This window comes from Stegastes partitus, unplaced genomic scaffold (genome assembly GCF_000690725.1).
Source record: "Stegastes partitus isolate 25-593 unplaced genomic scaffold, Stegastes_partitus-1.0.2 Scaffold225, whole genome shotgun sequence".
NCBI classification, from domain to species: Eukaryota; Metazoa; Chordata; class Actinopteri; family Pomacentridae; genus Stegastes; species Stegastes partitus.
The window spans coordinates 477,463-496,355 of NW_007577956.1; the positions used below are offsets into that span (position 1 = coordinate 477,463).

Genomic DNA, 18,893 nt, shown 5'->3' on the forward strand with positions numbered 1-18,893 from the left:
CCACCTGCAGCCCAAGACCTATACCTAAAGTCTAAATCAGGTGAATCAGACTATTAGTGGCTAATGTAGCCTGAAGCTCCTAACCTCAGAGCAGGTCGGATGGATGAGTCACTGAGGTCTCCACAACTTTTCAGATGTGTAGTCTTGCAGCTTGTTCAACACTAATTTAAATATTTTTGCATATAAAGACTCCTTTTGTATAAACTTGGCGTTGGAGTCCTCCTTTGATTTCTTGTAATCATGTTTAAAAATATTTTTAACCCTCGCATGCCCATTGGTCAACATCCCAGAATATCTTCCTGTTATAAGGCTTCACTAGGCCTAGCTGGCTACCAGCTCAGTAAGTCGGTCCAAAGTTGCTGAACCGGACACCGGAGGTCCAATCACAAGCATGGACAGGTGTAGAGAACAAACTACAGTCTCAATCTAGTGTGAACAATTTAAACATATGAGACGGAGTAAAAGCGAAGCAGGAAGGATCAGCTGACTGTAAACCCACGAGTTAATGAGCTTATCAGCATCGCTGCCCCGTCGTTAAGGCACGAGCAGTCTGCGTAGCACGTAAAGAAGTGATATTAAAACATAATTCAAACCAGGAAGTGGACTTACTGCAAATCTTATGAGGTCAGCGAGTGCAAGGCTTTAGAGCTTTATTCAGTCGTGCTCTACAACCGCATAAAGAGCAGGAACATTACATTTACAGTTCTCACAGTGAACAAGTAAAACAAAAATAAAGGGAGGAAGACTGACCAGAAATCTGACCACTGAGAATCTCTAACGCTCATATCTTGTCCTCCTCAGAAACCCTCTCACTGTCCACACACAGGACTGGTCAGTAGGACCATACTGCTGATCTGTTGTCTTGAACACAACCTGCTCCTGTGCAGGTGTTTCTAATCCTGTAGCCATAAAAACAACCTGCAGCTCACATGGTTACCCACAATCCTGCTCACCGAGGTATTCACTATGTCTGTATATAGTCCCATAAAGCTTTTTCTCTGGTAAGACATCTTGGATCTAACATCTTTTTATCATCTTGAAAAACTAAAGTACAGCTTGTTGCACAACCTGCATTTGCCATAATGGACCCACCACTGGGTCCAGCCGAGCTGAAGTGGATAATGGTGCTTAAAAAACATTTTTAAAAGGTATGAAAGAGGAGCTTCTCAGCATCTTGGACGCATCAGTTATTTGGAGCTGAGTATCAGTTCATCTTTTAATAAAACACACACATACGTGGATGTTTTCATGACTCTGGTGCTCCTTCACTGTTTTATCTGGAAACAGAGGGGCTGAAACAGAACACCTTCCTGCTAATGCACTTTTCCCTTCCTGATAAATAAATTCTCCTGCAGCAGCTCGTGGCGAGCAAACATATTAAGAGCAACAATAGCTGAAGACTGAGCATGTTTTGTTTGGTTATTGCTCCTGTGAAGTTCAGTGGAAGGAAAAAGGGGCTCTCAGTGCATTAGTTCCAAGGCTGCCCCTGTATTGATTTTCCCATAGGACACTCGAGATGAGATTCTGGTCCTAATTGGAGTTTCATAGCAGAGACCCTTGATGAGTTATTCATTCGGAGACACTTCACCATCAACCATATGGTTCTTATTCAGGCCATGTTCAAGGAAGTGCTGCATCTTCTAATGTACTTAGGACATCTGCCCAAAGTCTGTTGTTTTGCTTCAAGAGCTGTGAGCTCTTTAGCACTGATGGTATTTTTATGCAGAAGCGATGCCGGCTCTGCGTATGTACGCTTTGAATTCATTTCCCTGGATTGTCGTTTCGTCTGGTTGTTCCTCCAGGCTGCGCTCTGCTGTCATTTTGCAGAAACGCCTCCCGTAACTCTTGTGTCTTTGACAGTTTGACATTTATTTTTGCTGGTTGTTTTCTTCTTTGGCTTTTTTTTTGTATGTAATTTGGTTTTGAAGTCAGAGTTTTTTGACCGATGAGTTTGTCGCACGTGCAGCAACCTGTGCTTCCATCACGTCACTCCTCAGGGCAAATATTCAAACTAAAGGAAACTCAGGTCACGTTGGGAATAAACTAAATAAATGACCGAATGAGATGTTTTTTTGCTGCCTCTCTGAACTTACTGCACCTCTGAGCACGTTGTCTGTAGAAACATCTTTATTCATGTAAAGAAAAACATGAAATTCAAGCACCAGGAGATAATTCAGAACATAAAGGAATCTAACATTTTAGTTGTTTTTTGTTTTTACACTAAAACCCTCATTATCATTTATGTTTTAATTGGCGGGGAAAAATGCATAAGTTCTAAATATGGAGGGGGACGTATCCCCACATGTAGGAGGAAATAAAAAAACAACAGGTTTAGAGCTGAGTTTAGGTACAATGGACTGTTTTCTAATTTTAAACTGATCTAAATATTACTGATGTGCTGTGACTCATCTCCACTCTGTAGGTTTGATGCCATTAAAAGCGCAGCAATTTAAACGTTCACATTTTTGTATTAGCTGCAACTTGTCTGTGAACTAACCCATTAAAAACATTCACTCAACAGTTATTGTCCCCTGGATTATATACTCCTACGAGAAGACAATATAAATGATTGCATTGCTTCGGTGAAGCAGCTCCTCCTCGTCTTCTCTCAGCTTCCTACATCCAACCACCTGCCAGACTTGTGGATAAATGAAAGTGTAAAGCACAGGGGAGAAAAGAAGATGATGTATATATAAAGGAGAGAAAAGAAAAAAAAAGAAGAAACACGGCGGCGATCAATATTCAGCCTTATTTTTTCATTGTAATTGTCTCGGCACTGAAACAATAATGAGCCGCGAGGATACTTTGCATATCAATTTTAGGCAGTTAACACAAATACCGCGGACGATGTGCAGCCCCGATCGGCCTTTGTGAAGGAGCGTGCTGTCAATCTGATTGGCCACGGCGCAGATCGCTCGGCTGAAGCAGTTTTTGATAAAGTCCCAGGAGACGAGCTGATTGGATCTGCTGGAACACTTGGTTTGGCGTCATTCTCGGTTGATGTTTCTGGACGAAGCCTTGAAATCCATTAAGCTGTAACAGCATTACCATTCATCCCAGACGAGGGGAGGCTGCGCTGCTCCCGCCAGACGACCGCACGAGTCTTTTTATTGCCACATGTGGCCATCAGCGCTGGGCTGGTCAATCAGACAGCCGCATTGGGGGGGACAAAAGTCTCCTTTCACACTTGGACAGCCGCAGGCCACCGAAAAAAAGTCTAGATTCAATTACAGAGATAGCATCTGCAAACACATACAGACACACAAAACTAAACTCCCATAACAAACACATGCACAAACATGTACACACGCAGACACACACACATACAAATGAAAGGCAATGAAATGGCTGCAAACCCTTCAATTCCAGACAGAAATCAATTTCCAACTTGGAACTTGTTGAGGAGAGACACTAATCGGCCGGCAGATAAGGGCTTGTTTGCTCCTGATAAGACAAGCGGCCGCGACACATGTCCCATAAATTGAGATTTGCCAGATTTGCCTTTGGGGTTGTTCAGGGAAAGGTTGGCTGAAGGATGAGGAGTTGGAGGAAGGGCGCGATATCTGAGTGCTGATTTCAATGCTTAAAGGACCAGACTCTTAAAGAAGAGGAACAGCTCCTGCTTCAAGTGCACCGCCGTGTGTGTGTGTGTGTGTGTGTGTGTGTGTGTGTGTGTCTTAAAATGAAAAATCTGCTGTTCCAAACACGAGGATGTACCGAAAAATCTGTGCAATTGATGTGACAAGAGCCCAGATTCCTCTCCACTGGCGGCGGAGAGCATAAAACCCGTGACCCCGTGACAGGAAGAAAAATCTCTGCACTCACGTCAATGATAGTCCACTGCTCCACTACGATGGCGTCGTACGTCGGGGTGGCTGCGTTCGGCTCGCCCTCGCTCGCCTCCTGGAAGATGAAGACACTTTCCACCGACTTAGGCAGCAAATCTGCAAAGGAGGGAAAAAAAATCCAAGCGTGAAAAGAGTATTTACTGGATGGAGCGTGTCTGTCTTGTCTCTCCTGCTCCTCCAGAGCCTCCAGGCCCGAGGAAATGGAATGATATCACTCAGCCACATTCACACACAAGCCTTTATTACATCGCCAGTGGTGTGGGCCATTTGTATGAGCAATGGGCACTTATACATTATGCAAGGAGACAGTGTGAAAGGAAGGAGCAGGTATTCCCCTTCTGGGATGTTAAAAAAAGCAGAGGAGACATTATGAGCTACATCAGGACCCAGAGCACTGCTGGTGTTCACGCTCGACAGCTAAACAGAGGCTAATTACAGCTAGGAAGCAAGGAGAATGCAGGAGCTGATAGGATTTAGAACCAGCAGTGCTCCGCGTCTCGAGCAGATCACGACCAAGAACCGAGGCTTTAAAAGAGACGGACGCGTTTTAGCGATGGCAGAACGTGGCCACTGATTTAATGAAGCCGGACCGTAAGGCACACGGCATAAATCCTTTTGCTAAGCCTGCATTATTCACCTTAAAAAGACTTGAATTGAGTGAGCCACATAAAGACATTGATGCTTAAGGCCAAGAGTGAGACTGTGCTGCTGCTGCTGCTGCTGCTGACCAAATAGATTTTCTAAGCTCCTCTTGGGTTGGGGGCTAACAATCACAGGAATGGAATCCCAGACAGAACCACCGCTCCGGCCCTCATGAGCCAGGACCCCTCTACACCCCACGTCTCTTGTTATTCATTTGATGCACATGCACATTACATGCAGGCGCGCACACACAAACACACACTTGGACACAATGCGTGCCCCGTGGTCCGGTCTTCCCAGCTGGCCTGAGTGCTTTCTCATTACTCCCACACCATTTACACGCTAATACAGTTTGCCGGGGCCCAGGCACCAATACAAGACACTCCACATTTCATTACTGGGCCCTAATAATAGGGGGATGAGAGGTGGCGGGAGAGCCCGTGGAGGAGGGAGGGAGTAAGCAAGACACTGGGAGAGATAGAGTGGAGGATGACAGGCTCTTTTATTTCCCACTCCCTGAAAATCCATTTAGGACCCGAGCACGCTCAATTGAAGACATCTCTCAGACGTCCACTGGCTCTCTCAAATACAGACATTGTCCTTGTTCACCCCGTCCTGCCCCCTTCGCCTTTTCTCTTCCACTGCTCCCTCTGTCGCCCCCTTCCTCCCCCAGTCCCAGCTCCCCCTCCACCCCATTCGTCAGCCCTCCCTGCTCGGCACGTAATTGGAAAGAAACCGTTTTGGAAAGTGTGAGGCGCCGAGGCCCGCCGTCGGTTCCCCGCCAGCGCAACAGGGATCACTCAGGTGAGATCGACACAGGGTTTCTGTCTCGTCGCTCTACAGGGAGCGAGCCTGTCTCTGGTGATAACGCAGGCAGACTCTCAGCAGAGGAGAAAAAGAGCGAGAACCAGGGAAGTGGAAGAGAAGGAGCTTGTTGCTGGGGGCGTTGAGTCCGCCAGGGGAATGCACTGGTTGCGTGCACGAATAAACATTATCTTGCGCCTATTGACTGAGAGCTGAGCTGAGCAGCCAGCGGGCCGACTGAGAATAAGTTGTTTACACTTGCAAAAACCACCGTGCGCCTTCAGTAAAATTGTTCTCCAGCCCCCTCTGACTAACACACTCAAGGTCGCAGGGTGAGGCATGCAAACACAGTTGCAGTGAAAACAGGGAGTGACAGTGTGGGGATTAAAAGACACAGAAGCGAATGGCGGGGGAGAATCAGATAGCTGGAGTGGCAGGGTGACAGCCGGTGACACGCAGCAGCTCAAATCAGCACCGAAATGACACAGGAGAGGATAAACAACAGGGGTGTGCACGGGCTGAAGCCTAAAGTGTCGAGCTTGTCGTGTTTGTGTGTTTGCATGTAGGTGTGAAGTCTTTGACTGCACACATCAAATCAGTTCTGAAGCTGCTTGTTCCAAACATTTGTCGACATGCACAAAAAACCTGCTGCTGTACATTGATTTGCAGCACACCGTGTTTTAAATGAGAACCCTTAAAGTTGTTTTGAATGAAGTTGTGTGCAGAATCAGGTGTGGCTACGACGAGGCTATCCAGCAAACACTGACAGGTTTAGACCGCCGCTTTCTGTACACCAACCTTAGACACACTAAAATGAAAGGTTTTGCATTTTACATGTTTAATTTTTATTATTTTTTTGGCCATCAGCAATCAGCAAGACATATTGTTATTTTGCCAATTTTCAAGACAAAATATATAGAGATTGAAAAAATGGTGAATGATTTTCTTCTTTTCACTGAAAAAAATCTACATGTTTACAAATTTACATGTTCACCAGACAAAAAACAACAAAACTGTCCATGTCAAAAATCTATATATTTTTTTACAAATAGCATTTTTTTTCTTTTACAATGAGTGACCATAAAGTTATAGTTTTACTATATTTAAATCGTCTATGATTATTTTTATTTTACAGATACCTGCTGCCCTTTTTTACTGTGTTCGTACATCACAGTATTTTACCATATTTTAACATGTTTTTTTTTATTCTAGACCCCTTGCTGCCAAATTATCAGTTATTTTAAGGATTTTTTTTATTATTTTTTTTTACTCTCTTGCTTTTGTGCATTTTGTTTGTTCATTGCATGAATTACACAACTCAGGAAAAATTTCAAGCAAAAATCTATTTGTGCTACACTGAAATAGGATGCAAAAATGAAAGAGACATGTTGTGACCCAGTGGTAATAGAGGTGTCAGCTGGCCACCTCCATAAAACCTGTCGGCTCCACCACATGAACATATTTCTCTTAATAGCCACAAACATATTTTTGGCATGTTTATTTTAACCATTATACTGCATCACATATCTGGTACTTGTCACAAACCAAACAGTAGGAACTTCAGCATGTTGTGGTGATCTGCAGATGGACCACCTGTCCTGGTGGACGAGCACCAGCAGCACGGATCCACCACGTTGATGTACGGAAGTTAGCGGCTAATGAGGCTAATGAGGTAGCTACACATATATATCTGAGCGCGATGTGGAAGCTGTAATTTAGAACAATGGTATCCATTACTTTGATTAATGTAGAGGTGACCAGCTGCACTGTACTCAGCTGGACGGAAACAAATCGCTTTTGTACCATTTCGTATGCTAATCGCGATTAGCATGCTAGCAATATTAGCATAGCAGCCTATGTTTGGTAATGGACGTTGCTAATGTTGTTTGCTAACCTAGAGCTAAAATGAACTTGACATTGCAATAGCAAAAGAGCTTTGGGATTGGTAAAGTGAGGCTAATGATGTAGCTGTACAGATATAGCTGAGAGCTATGTGAAAGCTGTAATGCTAATTCAGAACAATGGTATCCATTACTCTGATTAATGTAGAGGTTACCAGCTGTGACCGACTGCACTGCACTCCGCTGGACGTAAATAAATCGCTTTTGCACCATTTCTTGTGCTAATCACGATTAGCGCATTAGCATGCTAGCAAGGTTAGCATCGCAGCCTATGTTTGGTAATGGACGTTGCTAATGTTAGCTAACCTAGAGCTAAAATGAACTTGAAATTCAATAGCAGAAGAGCTTTAGGATTAGTAAAGCGGCTGAAAAAACTGTCTTTGTAATTTGTTGGAGTAAATAATATTGTAGGTTCTTAAGTAAATTTAAGTTTGTCAGGCTAATTTGTACTGTATGTAATATTGTGGGGCTATATTAATAACAGTGACTTGACTTTATAGGGAGAAGACATGGCCTGGGAACTGGTTTTGGATATTCTGCGAAGGCATAAGTGGCCTGTTGCCTCCAGACAGCCAGAGAAGCTCCCCACTGCCTCCCTACACTGATGTGTTGCAGATGACAACGCAGGGATTTTGTAAGTGATGAACCTTTGCTGGTTTATTTGGTAGCTTCTCCTGCTGACGGATGTGGATGTTGGTTTAAGGCCACTTCAGAACTGCATCGTTTAGTTTTCAGTTTAAACGCTGTATTTGGATTGCAGAGTGAGCGCGGGCCTCTTTCTAGGTGTTTTGAATTGATTGGGCAAATAAGCTAGAAAAGTTTCTGTAGCTGATTTAAACTGAGCAAATCAATGGAAACTTAAAGGAGTAGTTCAAAGAATATTGAAGGCATGTCAGGACTTGTGAGAAGTCGTCAGTTGAAAAGGCTTCATTTGAGATTTTTGCACACTATTTCATCTTTCTCTCTTAAACTGAGGAACTTTTTTCCCTCCTTCTGGCAGTAAGACTGAACACACACTGGAGATGCACGCTTACGACGGCTGTCCATCGATCTCTGTTTTAGACTGTAATCATTCAAACTTTCTTTTCATACCTGGAGCGTCAGAAATTTTTCTTGAACAATCTCCATTGCTGCGATTGCTCCGTTCTGAAGCAGATCAATCACTGCTAGTTTACGTAAGATGCATTGCTGCTGGTGCACCAGCGTGAGATTGCGACTGCAGATCTTTGATTTAAAAGGTGGCGTATTGCGAAATACCTGCAATTGACCTGGTGCTGATGGGCTTGATTAGCATTGTGTGGACTCATTTGACAAGTGCTTGAATGTAATGGAAACTCTTTGATGTAAAGGTCCTCATTTTAGCTCACATATACTATTACAATCTGGAGCTCAGACGTCTGATCAGTGAAGGCGTATGCTGTAGGTTTAAGGACTTGTAGTTGTGCCTACGTTGCTGCAACCCTGTCCAGACAGTGTACATCAGTTTCACTACGTGGTTTGGATGACACAGCAGGAAAACGCTCCGCTGTCTTCACAGATAGTCGTTGCCTTTCATGCAGAAAACAAGGTTAATGAGAGCTGTTGGAGTGTCGGGCCTGAGTAGTTTTGTAGAAACTTGATTTTTATTTTTAACAATCCGATTAATGCTAAGCTGTGTTGTTGCAGGACCAGACATACTTCCTTAAAAAAAATAAAAATACATTGCTTTTATCAAGCTGAATTCAATAAAGTGGTGTATTTTGTTATTTATGGACAGCACACCTTGGAGCATCCATGTTAAACATACTGATCACGAGCAGACAAGTCAGTCTATGGATGTGTTTATGCTTTTTGCTGTAACTACAGTTCACCATTGGATTATATTGTAATATCTGTAAATCCATCAGCTGTCCTTCCTAAAGGAGAGAAGACGATCGAGTATTAAATTAGATTTTTACATAATAAAATAGCTATAATCCTTCCCAATGTGTGCACCTTTGTCCATGCGCTTACACAGATGAGCAAACGTGTGTTTAAGGCCGGTTGACCGCTGCCGAGCAGGAAGGCGACCCTGCCCCAGGTCACGTCTGCTGACATGATTTAAACATGCGTGCCAGGCGCTGCCTCAGAACGCTGGAGACAGGCCGCTGACAGCTCATCTATATTTTAAACAGGATGAGTGGACAGCCACAGAGAGGGACACGGAGGAAACAGACGAGGGTGTCTAATGTGTGTGGATTGGATGCGGCTCATCCCTGCAGAGCCAGATGTTTGGCAGCTGGCAGGCTTGTACCTGTGGGTTACCAGGCAGACTTCAGCTGGCAGGGAGGCAGCAGGGGATGGGCAGCGTGGTGAGGGGATAGCAGGGGGTGTTTGCACATTTAGAATTCATTTGCTTTGGTTTGAATTCAGAGGAAACATGAGTTAAACTACAAGCAGGACCGTGTTGGACGATATGCCTGCTTAATTAGTATACTGTTCTAAAATATTAATTGTTAATCTGTAATATTATTCCTTAATGTCCACGCTGTGCTAAACAGTGAATCAGGAGGCATTCAGTGACTCATTCAGTGAAAACAGACATATTGAGGGGATTTATCCTCCGTCCACTCTGGGGATTACATGCATGACAACTGGCAATTATTCACATACATTTTTTAACACAGTAAAACTTCTATCTGCATTTTGAAGCTCATGTGGGAGAAACCGTTTCCTTCACGGTGTCAGGCTCTTTGTTCGATGTGCGCCTGCTGAGCTACTGATGTATGACAAAGGGATTATCCCACTGCTCATCAGGTTCCCAATAAATAAACGGACATTTTTTTCCTTTTTGTTTTACAGTTCATCGAAAACAGGTGTAACGCCGCCTCTGTGCAAATTTACTCTTCTGTTTAACAAATTTGCGCGATAGTGGATTCTAATGTTGAGCCCGGCTAATGCACAGTGATTTCCGTGGCTCAGTTGGCTCACGTTGTCGCTCTGCTGCAAGCTTATGAGAGGTTTCAGTTTAACCACCTGAGTGCATTTGCATTTTCTGCCGTGCACGAATACACCGAGCTGCACGGATGAAACTGGAACTGCTAAGTGAACACAGCGGTACAAGCTGGCCTCTGACCGGCGCTCGGGTTGTGTGCGCACTAATACGTTTAAAATGCATAACTTCTGATGTATTTATGTCGAGCATCCACACTGTTTGGGACCCCCATAAGATGAAGGCTTTTGCAGACGATGATGATGCAGACACCCACATTTGATTCCTGATTTGTTCCAACCTTCCCTAATGCATCTATCAGCCGTGACTACTTGAGGTTATATCAACATGGATGATAAATTACAGGCCTTGCTTACCCTGGTGTTTATGCTAGCAGTTAAATCTGCGGTCTTGCTGTTTGCAGTTCCTTCGTGGTATTTTCTAAACAACCGACCCCTGCTTCATGTTTATACCAGCAGCCACCTTCCCGATGTATGCCAATTGGTATGTAATATATGCTTTCCACCCATTCATTTTCCTTCTTCCGTCTCTTCACTCCGATGGTGGATACGACACCCACCGTACTGCTGAGGCTGCAGTAGTCCGCCTATGCATTTCTTGGCGTGTCAGTATGCACGAAGAATATTTCTTAAACAATGCTAAAATGCTCGTCTGCTGTTTTACAATGAAACCGTATTTTTGTGGATGCAGCCTCTCAGGTGGATGCTGCTCCATCAAACCCTATACGCTGTCAGAAATGCATGCATGCATCCTGTGCACACACGTGCACAAACAGATCAGGGCTCCGAGCTCTAATTCCACCTCTCATCAACTTTTGTAACACGGAGATACTCGGTTCCTCTTCTCTGCATTTCTTTCACTGTTTAAAAAAAACTTATTGGAAATTCATATTCCCTGTATCTCTCGCTCTCTCCCCCCTTTCTTTTTCTTCCTTCATTGGCTTTGCCCAAATTTAGAAACCAGTGAGGGCTGACTGTCATGCATATGAATAGCTCAGTGTCTCACAACCGGGCTACAAATCCTCATTGTGGCTCTGGAGATAGCTTAAGCTATACAAGTAACAAAGGCAAACTCCTCGTCAACACCATTACTGTCAGTTCTTTAGTAAACAAACTCAGCCCCCCACCCTGCCTCCAGCTGGGAGGTAGTGCTGTGAACTTATGTGTATGTTGTGCTTATGTGTGTGTAAATGACTTTGTCTTTGTGCAGGCCTGTGTGTGTGTGGTGCCGTTTGCAGACAGTGGATGAATCTTTAATGCTCATCTTATGACAGTCGGGTCTGCATAGAGCTTAGGATCTGTAAATTCAATATGGCTATAATATCCGACCCCGTGGCTGTGGCGAGGTCTTTCCATCCACCGCAGACACCGCCGCCACACCAGACAGGACACACACACACACACACACACACACACACACACGTATGTACACATGCAAACAATGCCCCTAATGCTTTCTCATCCAGCTTCACCATGGAAACCCATCTTCAGAAGGAGCACGGGGACACGGTGTGTTGTTGTCTGTGTTAGTCTGTAAGTGTGCATCCCTCTGGATGATGCCAGACAGACGACTGTCAGAGACAATAGGAAGGTAGTCAGCGTTTAGGACGAGGCCGGAGAAACAGACGGCTGTAGGAGCATGAACAGCGATGCACATGCTCAGCTAACAATGAGGAATATGAACCACTGTCTTGTCTTTTCATGCATTTTAAACAATAACTCGTTATATTCAAAGGCCCGAGTATCCACCTGGGAGGTTTAACGCTGAGAAAAGGTTTGAGGAACTGAAATAAGTCCCGTAAATCATACTAATTACATCATATGAATCCTCACATTAAGATAAGTACGGTGAAAGCATCGAGACCAGTGTGATGAAACGACATCAGTGACAGTAAAGTGTTTATATACTAGTCAGGGCTGCCACGACGTCTGTGGTGCTGGTGATTAATCCAGCTGCTGTTTCAACCATTAATCAATTAATCTGATGATTGTCGTCCAAAGAAAGCTAAATGACAAACAGCAGGTCATTGTGTTGTAAGAAAAGTAAACACATTTACAAAGTGCAAGACTGTAAATATCCATCCATCCATCCATCCATCCATCCATCCATCCATCCATCCATCCATCCATCCATCCATCCATCTCTACACCTTAATCCTCACCAGGGTCATGGGGGGCGGAGCCTATCCCAGCTGACTCAGGGTGAAGGCAGGTTCACCTGGACAGGTAACCAATCTATCACAGGGCTACACTTAGAGACAGACAACCAAGCACACTGACATTCACACCTACGGACAATTTACAATCACCAATTAACCTCAGCATGTTTCTGGACTGTGGGAGGAAGCCGGAGAACCCGGAGAGAACCCACGCTGCACGGGGAGAACATGGAGACTCCAAAACTCCAATGTGATAAAAATAAATGAGAAAGAAGGCATCTGATTTAACACAGTAGTTTCAGTTCAACACTTTAACACACTGACAAAACAACATCTGTATATTCAACAAGCTGCAGCGGGATGAGGGCCGATGGTTTAGAAACACGGACCATCTGAAGCAGCTCCTTTCCTTCTAACTGTAGAGTTGTTCTCTGAGTTTAGCAGTAGCTTTACATTCTGTGAGTTTTTAGCGTAATTCTTATTTAACCTGACAGGGTTGTGGTTGTTCATGTAGGATTTTCTGAGCAGCTGCTTGGAGGCGACCTTTAGTTTTATTGGACTGTTTTTTTGGTTTCATTCTAGTTTCATTGTCTGACAATAGAAACAGAAAATTATGTCATTAAGTGCAGCTTTGATGACTCTTTGGTTGGAGTAAAATGCAGCATATGTGAGGACAAAAAGTAGGAGCAAACTAATGCCTCCACGCCTGAGAGTGTGTGTTTTGTTCAGGTGCTCATGCATCGGACTGTGCTGTGCACAAACTGCCTTTTTGTTCTTTGATTATTTGAAGTCGTCCCATATGTTTGTAGGTCTTTGATAAAACCGTGCACTGAGCTGAGCCGGACTTTGCTGCTGCTCCTGTCTGACACTGCAGCACCGAGGGCAGCTAATCGATGGCTGGAGCCAGAAGAGGCTGATATGACAACACAGCACAAAGACGTTTTATATGAACTGAAACGCTGTGGAAAGATTTAAAAAAAAAAAGAACATACCTCGGCTTAAAGTCCTGACGTGGACACGTTTACAGTGATCATTGTGATTAACCACTGATGCTAATGTTCTGTATTACTGTCGGTCAGTATGTCCAGTTTTTTTTAGTACAGGTTTTGTGCACGTCTTGACAAGTCTTAAAAAAACATCGAATCCAGTTCAAGGCCTTCAAAATTTAAAAGTCGTACTCTTGCAAAGATTGTGAAAATTTATCCTTGTCTGCCGTTAGACAGTAACATAAATTATTGAACCAATCGATCCGTCAATGGAATCACATGTAAAATATTACTAAGAGCTTTTTCTTATTTCATTTTACCATTTAACGAAAATCACTCCAGCAGTACTTCTAAAACAAAACAGAATTTCTGAACTAGTAAATCCATCCATCAGTTCTTTGTAGCGTATCTGGACCCAGTTTGTGTTGATGGATAGATGACATGAGCAGGAGTTGCTGTTAGCGCCAGCAGCTACAGGGAGATGAAGTGTGAATGTCTGTGGAGACCGTATCATCAGCCCGACTAGTTTAACATCATTCTTTGACCAGCTGTGAAAAGCTATCAAATTTCCTTCTATGCGATATTAAAAAGGTCCTAAAAAGTGTTAAATTTAATGTGATGACCACTCGTGAAACCCTGTGTTCTTATTGGATGTAGGCTATCACATGGTCTGCTGTCCTCCACCCCACTGTGGTTTAGGTATGCGTCTCTTTGAGAGCTTTCAACTTGATTATAAATGATGTTGCTGTTTAGAATTGTAGGCTTCAAAAGCTCAGCGATGAAAGGATAATTAATTTCAATCAATGACTTAATGATGTGCTGTGCGTAACAATAGCACGGTGATGAATAACTGTGAATGTATGGTTCACTACTGATGGCTACGACCGTCTGAGATACATCAGAAATCTGCTGTAATTTGTAATCTGCCTGGGATTACACGGCATTACAGCTGCTCCAAAGTTTCCAATCAGGTAGGATTTTAAACTGAAGGTCTGCGGTTTAGACCAGCGCCAGCTTTCTCTGCTTCCGGCTGTTTGCCTGTGAGCAAGGCGTCTCAGAAGCTCCTCGGTAGCTGAAGGCTGAAGGTGAAACAGGCTCTACCCAGATTTAATAAAGTGCGGCATTCAAACATTAAGGGTGTTTTCAGACCTGTAGTTTGGTTCATTTGTTCTGGACCAAAGGGGGAAAAGAAGTAATATATTGCTGCTGTGATTTAATTCTGGTTCATATTCACAATTACTTTTTTACAAATGAGCCGGTCTGTTTAATAAGGAGCGGACTCAGTGACGTGGTGAAGCCTGATTCTGCTGCCTGTGTGTTTATTTATACTCTCTGGTGACATCGTGATCTCACAGAAATATAACTAATTATGTGCACTGTTGGTGACGATGGTTTCCCTGTTCAGCAGTGGTCAGAGTCTCCTCGTGAATTAACGCACACGACAAACACAAATAACTCCACGATTCTGTGGCCGTCTGGAGCTCTTCCTCCACCGATGCGTGTAAAGACGCCTCGGGCATCGTGTGCTCAAGGATGCGCACACAAAAAAATCCAGAGGGAAACACTGAATTATTAGTAAATTATATTAGTTATTACTGCAGGCTACAAATTGATCGCGTGTCATGAATAACATAACAGGTAGACGTTACATAAATGAGGCTTCTTGTTCAGAAGTATTCTGGGATAATTACTGTGGGATCACCGTGTCTTTTTTTGACTTAATGAACTGAAGCACAGAACAGAACCGACTGCAGTCTGAACCACCTCGTGTTGTCATGGTTCCCAGATGATGAGCACAGCTGATACAGACGCGTTATAAGAGCGCGTCCTGAGATTTTATTTTGGTGTAGTTTGTGAACCCACATATTAACCGTCACATAACGACGTGTCAGTGTGTGTTTGCTGTGCAGAGTTCACCCTTATGGACCTGGTACAAGACGAAACACTGTCAATTAGGAGCCTCCAGCCGTTCTAGCTCAGAGTCACAGGCTAATGTTTTACATGGGTTGCATTGATGCGCCTAATTCTTGACTTTAAAAATAATAATGATAATAATTGGTTCACCAAAAGTTTTTCTCTGCACCACCTTTATCTAGAGCAGCGGTTCTCAAACTTTTTGAGCCACGACCCCCAAGATGACATCAGTCTGTGTTTGTGACCCCCCAATTTGAATTAAATCTAATATCTCATGAGTAATAACTTTGTTTTTCAGGCATTAATGCGTTAAAAATTCATGTGTTAATTCCACAGATTAATCTCTTTACATGAACACGTTAATTTTCTTTTAAATGAATGAATGATTTGTATTTATGTCAAACAAATTAAAGGGGAAAAAATATTAAAACAAAAGAAAATAATTTTAAAAAGAGCAAACAAGAATAATAATTTGGCATAACAAGTCTGAAAAAGAAGCGGGAAGAAGTACACACTTTTAATTTTGACAGCCCTAATACACATTTATTCAATCAATGCAGGCTTTATTTTATTTTTATTTCTTTTACAACGATCTGGCGACCCTCTGAAATTATCTTGGGACCCCCATGGGGGTCCTGACCCCCAGTTTGAGAACCAGTGGTCTATACCGGGGTGGTCCAGGACCGCATGTGGCTCTTTCATCCCTCTGCTGTGGCTCCTTGTGGCTTTGGAAAATAAATAATGAGCATTTTATTTAAATGTATTTTCATTTTAGTTTGTTAGTTTTTAAAATGTAATTCTACATTTGAAGATTTTGGTGATCTTATAGCATTAAAATAAAACACATTTAATTTTTTTGTCGCTCTGATGTGCGACACACCCGCCGGTACGGCCAGTGCTGCCAGCTTGGTTGTCTAAATGATGATATAAGCTTTTTATTTCATATGCACGAGGAGGATCCAAATAGACGCTGAGTATTTTATTTGAAAGCAACCTTCAACCCAGCAGTTCAAAATGTTTTTGCTGCAGAAACAAACTTTTGTTTCCTCTGCAGCAGTTCATTGATTTCATAAAAGCAACACTATAGTTTTTATACACAGTATAAAGGTAAAAACCGTATATGCTACGTGTGTTATCTTCATTTTAGATGTCAGAAGGGTTTTGTGGCTCCCGCTGTTTTCTTTTCGGTGGGAAATGGGTCCAAATGGCTCTTTGAGTGTTTCATGTTGCCGACCCCTGGTCTAGATTATCAGAAGTGGTAAATCTATTATCCAGTCCGACTCCTCACTGCTTCGTTTTGCCACGTGTGCAACCAAAGTGGTCGCATGCTGGAACCCTGTAGCTGCTCTGGCTGCAGTTACACGCAGTGGAGATAGATGCTAACATGCTAACAATGACAATCCTAACATGCTGCTGTTGAGCAGATTTAATGTTCACCATGTCGTCTTAGTTTAGCCTGTTAGCATGCTAATACCTACTAGCATAGCTGAGCATGTTTTCCAGGTATGAAGTAAAATAAAGATGATTTCTCTTGAGGGCAGCATTTATGTAGAATTTCATCACTTTCCATCCAGATGTGGCTCAGCAGCTTTTTTAGTTAAATGACGTATGAAAGCCGTGCTCGCACAACTGGATGAAAGCAAAACACACGGCACAAGGTCAGCCTTTAAGAAACGCACAATCACACTCATTAGACAGCACATGTATCTGTCAGCACACGACAAACCGGTGGCTCTGTATCCCAAAACAAGGCTGTCGCTGTCACTGCCTTCTCCCCTCCAACTGCACGTCTGTCACTTGGCATCCTTTGGTGTGCTGCTCTGCTGTCAGGCGTGTCCTTGATGTCTATGAGGCTGAGATGGTCTCCTGCATTGTGTCGAGTGTCTCATCATGAATTCAGAAACTCAAAGAAGTTGCTAAATATGGAGACGGCAGGAATGGATACAGATTCGAAAGCCCTGAGCTGCACGGCTGTTTGATGTAATTAGCCGCTAACAACAAACGGGATGCCGCTTTGATGTCATACTGCCAGCTGCTCTCAGGAGACCGAAATCCAAAAAGTACAGCGCTCACCTCTGTAAAGTTATCTGTTTTCTAAAGTGGCTGAGCTTAAGCTGCGAGCTGGATTCAATCCTATAAGTCACTGAAGGCGCAGGGTGTCATTCTGCAGCTGATTCGCTTTCTATCCCAGCCAGTAATTTCACTGTTCGAGAGATGAATATCTTAGCAGCGCATGAAAAATGCAAATATGTTAGAGGACCCTAATAGGCAGGGAAAAAAAAAATTGAATCATAATAATGCACTTCATTACTCCATTCTCAGGACATAAAATATGCAAGGAGGCACTAATTTGTTATCAGGTTAATTATCTGTGTTTCAGAGTTGCTGAGGCGTTCACTTTCCCAGATTAATGAATTATGACTCTTATTTACTCTGGCTGGCTTATTTCTCCAGTGTCACAGTAAAGCACAGAGCCGCTGGGGTCTGATGGAAGAAGAGGAAAACCCAAACAGGAAATAGTTTAAAAGAGGACGCCAAACAGCTGCACAAAGTACAGCTTCTGAAACATCCCCAACAAAAGAAGAATCGTACAATCAGCTGCACAGAGCGCTGCTGAAATCCTTCTGTCCTTTGCTGAAGACGCAGCGTCTCCGTTTTTCTTTAAGACTCGCAGCGATTCGCGGTGCAGACGGTGGACGCGGTGTGCAAGGCCGCTCTGAAGGTCTTTGACTAATGTCTGATGTTAGTCACGTCTGGATAACACCTTTATCCAACTATAGCAACTGTAATGAGAAGGCCCGTTTCATGGGTCCAAATACCACAAACTAAGATCTCTTTTGTCCAGCCTACTTCACCTGTACACAACTGAGCTTCGTAAACTCATCTCCTGAGAAACAGCCTTCCTCTCGACTCCCAATTGAGGGTTTTAAGATGCTGATCCATATCTGTCACAAATCAGGAGCTATTGAGAAAAGAAGACTTGATTGATGTACGAAGGTTTCTGCACAATATCAGTGATTAAATTCAAGTGTCAAATCTGTGTTGTTTGTTCTCTGTGTAGTTTCACTTCAAGGTCTGCATATAGTTTTTCACATTTGTCACAAATTCCTCTAATAGATGAAGTGATCTGTATGTGTTTGTTTATGCAGCGTACAGTCATGAATCAATAATCCAAAATTAAATATAAAACCTTCTTCTATGTCGGATAGCAAGGCTGTCGGATTGTCCAGACGGAGGTCCAGATACGAGGAGGGCTTGATGCTGGAAGGCTCATTAGTTGTTCATTATTGTTCATAGTTGCTATAATAACTAGTAGGGCTGGTCCCAGTAGAACTTTCTGCTCTCTGGATGTTCAGGTACAATTTATGATGAATATCAGCATATTCGGCAGTACTTGGCTGCTGATGCTAGTTTAGTTAGCGCTCACACTTCTGTTTCCTCCATCGGTGGCGGCGGGGGAGTGGCAGATACGCTCCACCGTTACCATCCATGTTTACTTCCATAAACACTGAGCACGCTCGCTGCGTGTGACGTCGTCGTGTCCTCTTCTGCGCATGCGGGACACTTTTGGCTCGTATGAAGTTCACACAGCAGATCACATACAAGTCGCATTGAAGTGGAAACGTGAAGGAAGTCACAAAGAAATCCTCATTGAGCATCAAGTCCTGC

At 43.4% G+C, this 18,893-nt stretch overlaps 1 protein-coding gene across 3 annotated transcripts in view; it reads right to left on the reverse strand.

The window, feature by feature from the left end:
- The window catches only part of rftn1b (raftlin, lipid raft linker 1b), a 137,740-nt gene that overhangs the window by 26,060 nt on the left and 92,787 nt on the right, over positions 1–18,893 (reverse strand). For all 3 annotated transcript variants that reach the window (XR_520162.1, XM_008281171.1, XM_008281170.1), the window contains exon 7: positions 3,826–3,944. Coding sequence is in view for 2 of the 3 variants with exons in the window: in XM_008281171.1 (XP_008279393.1) it covers positions 3,826–3,944 (119 nt within the window). In the remaining variant the exon portion in view is untranslated. The remainder of the gene's footprint in view (positions 1–3,825; positions 3,945–18,893) is intronic.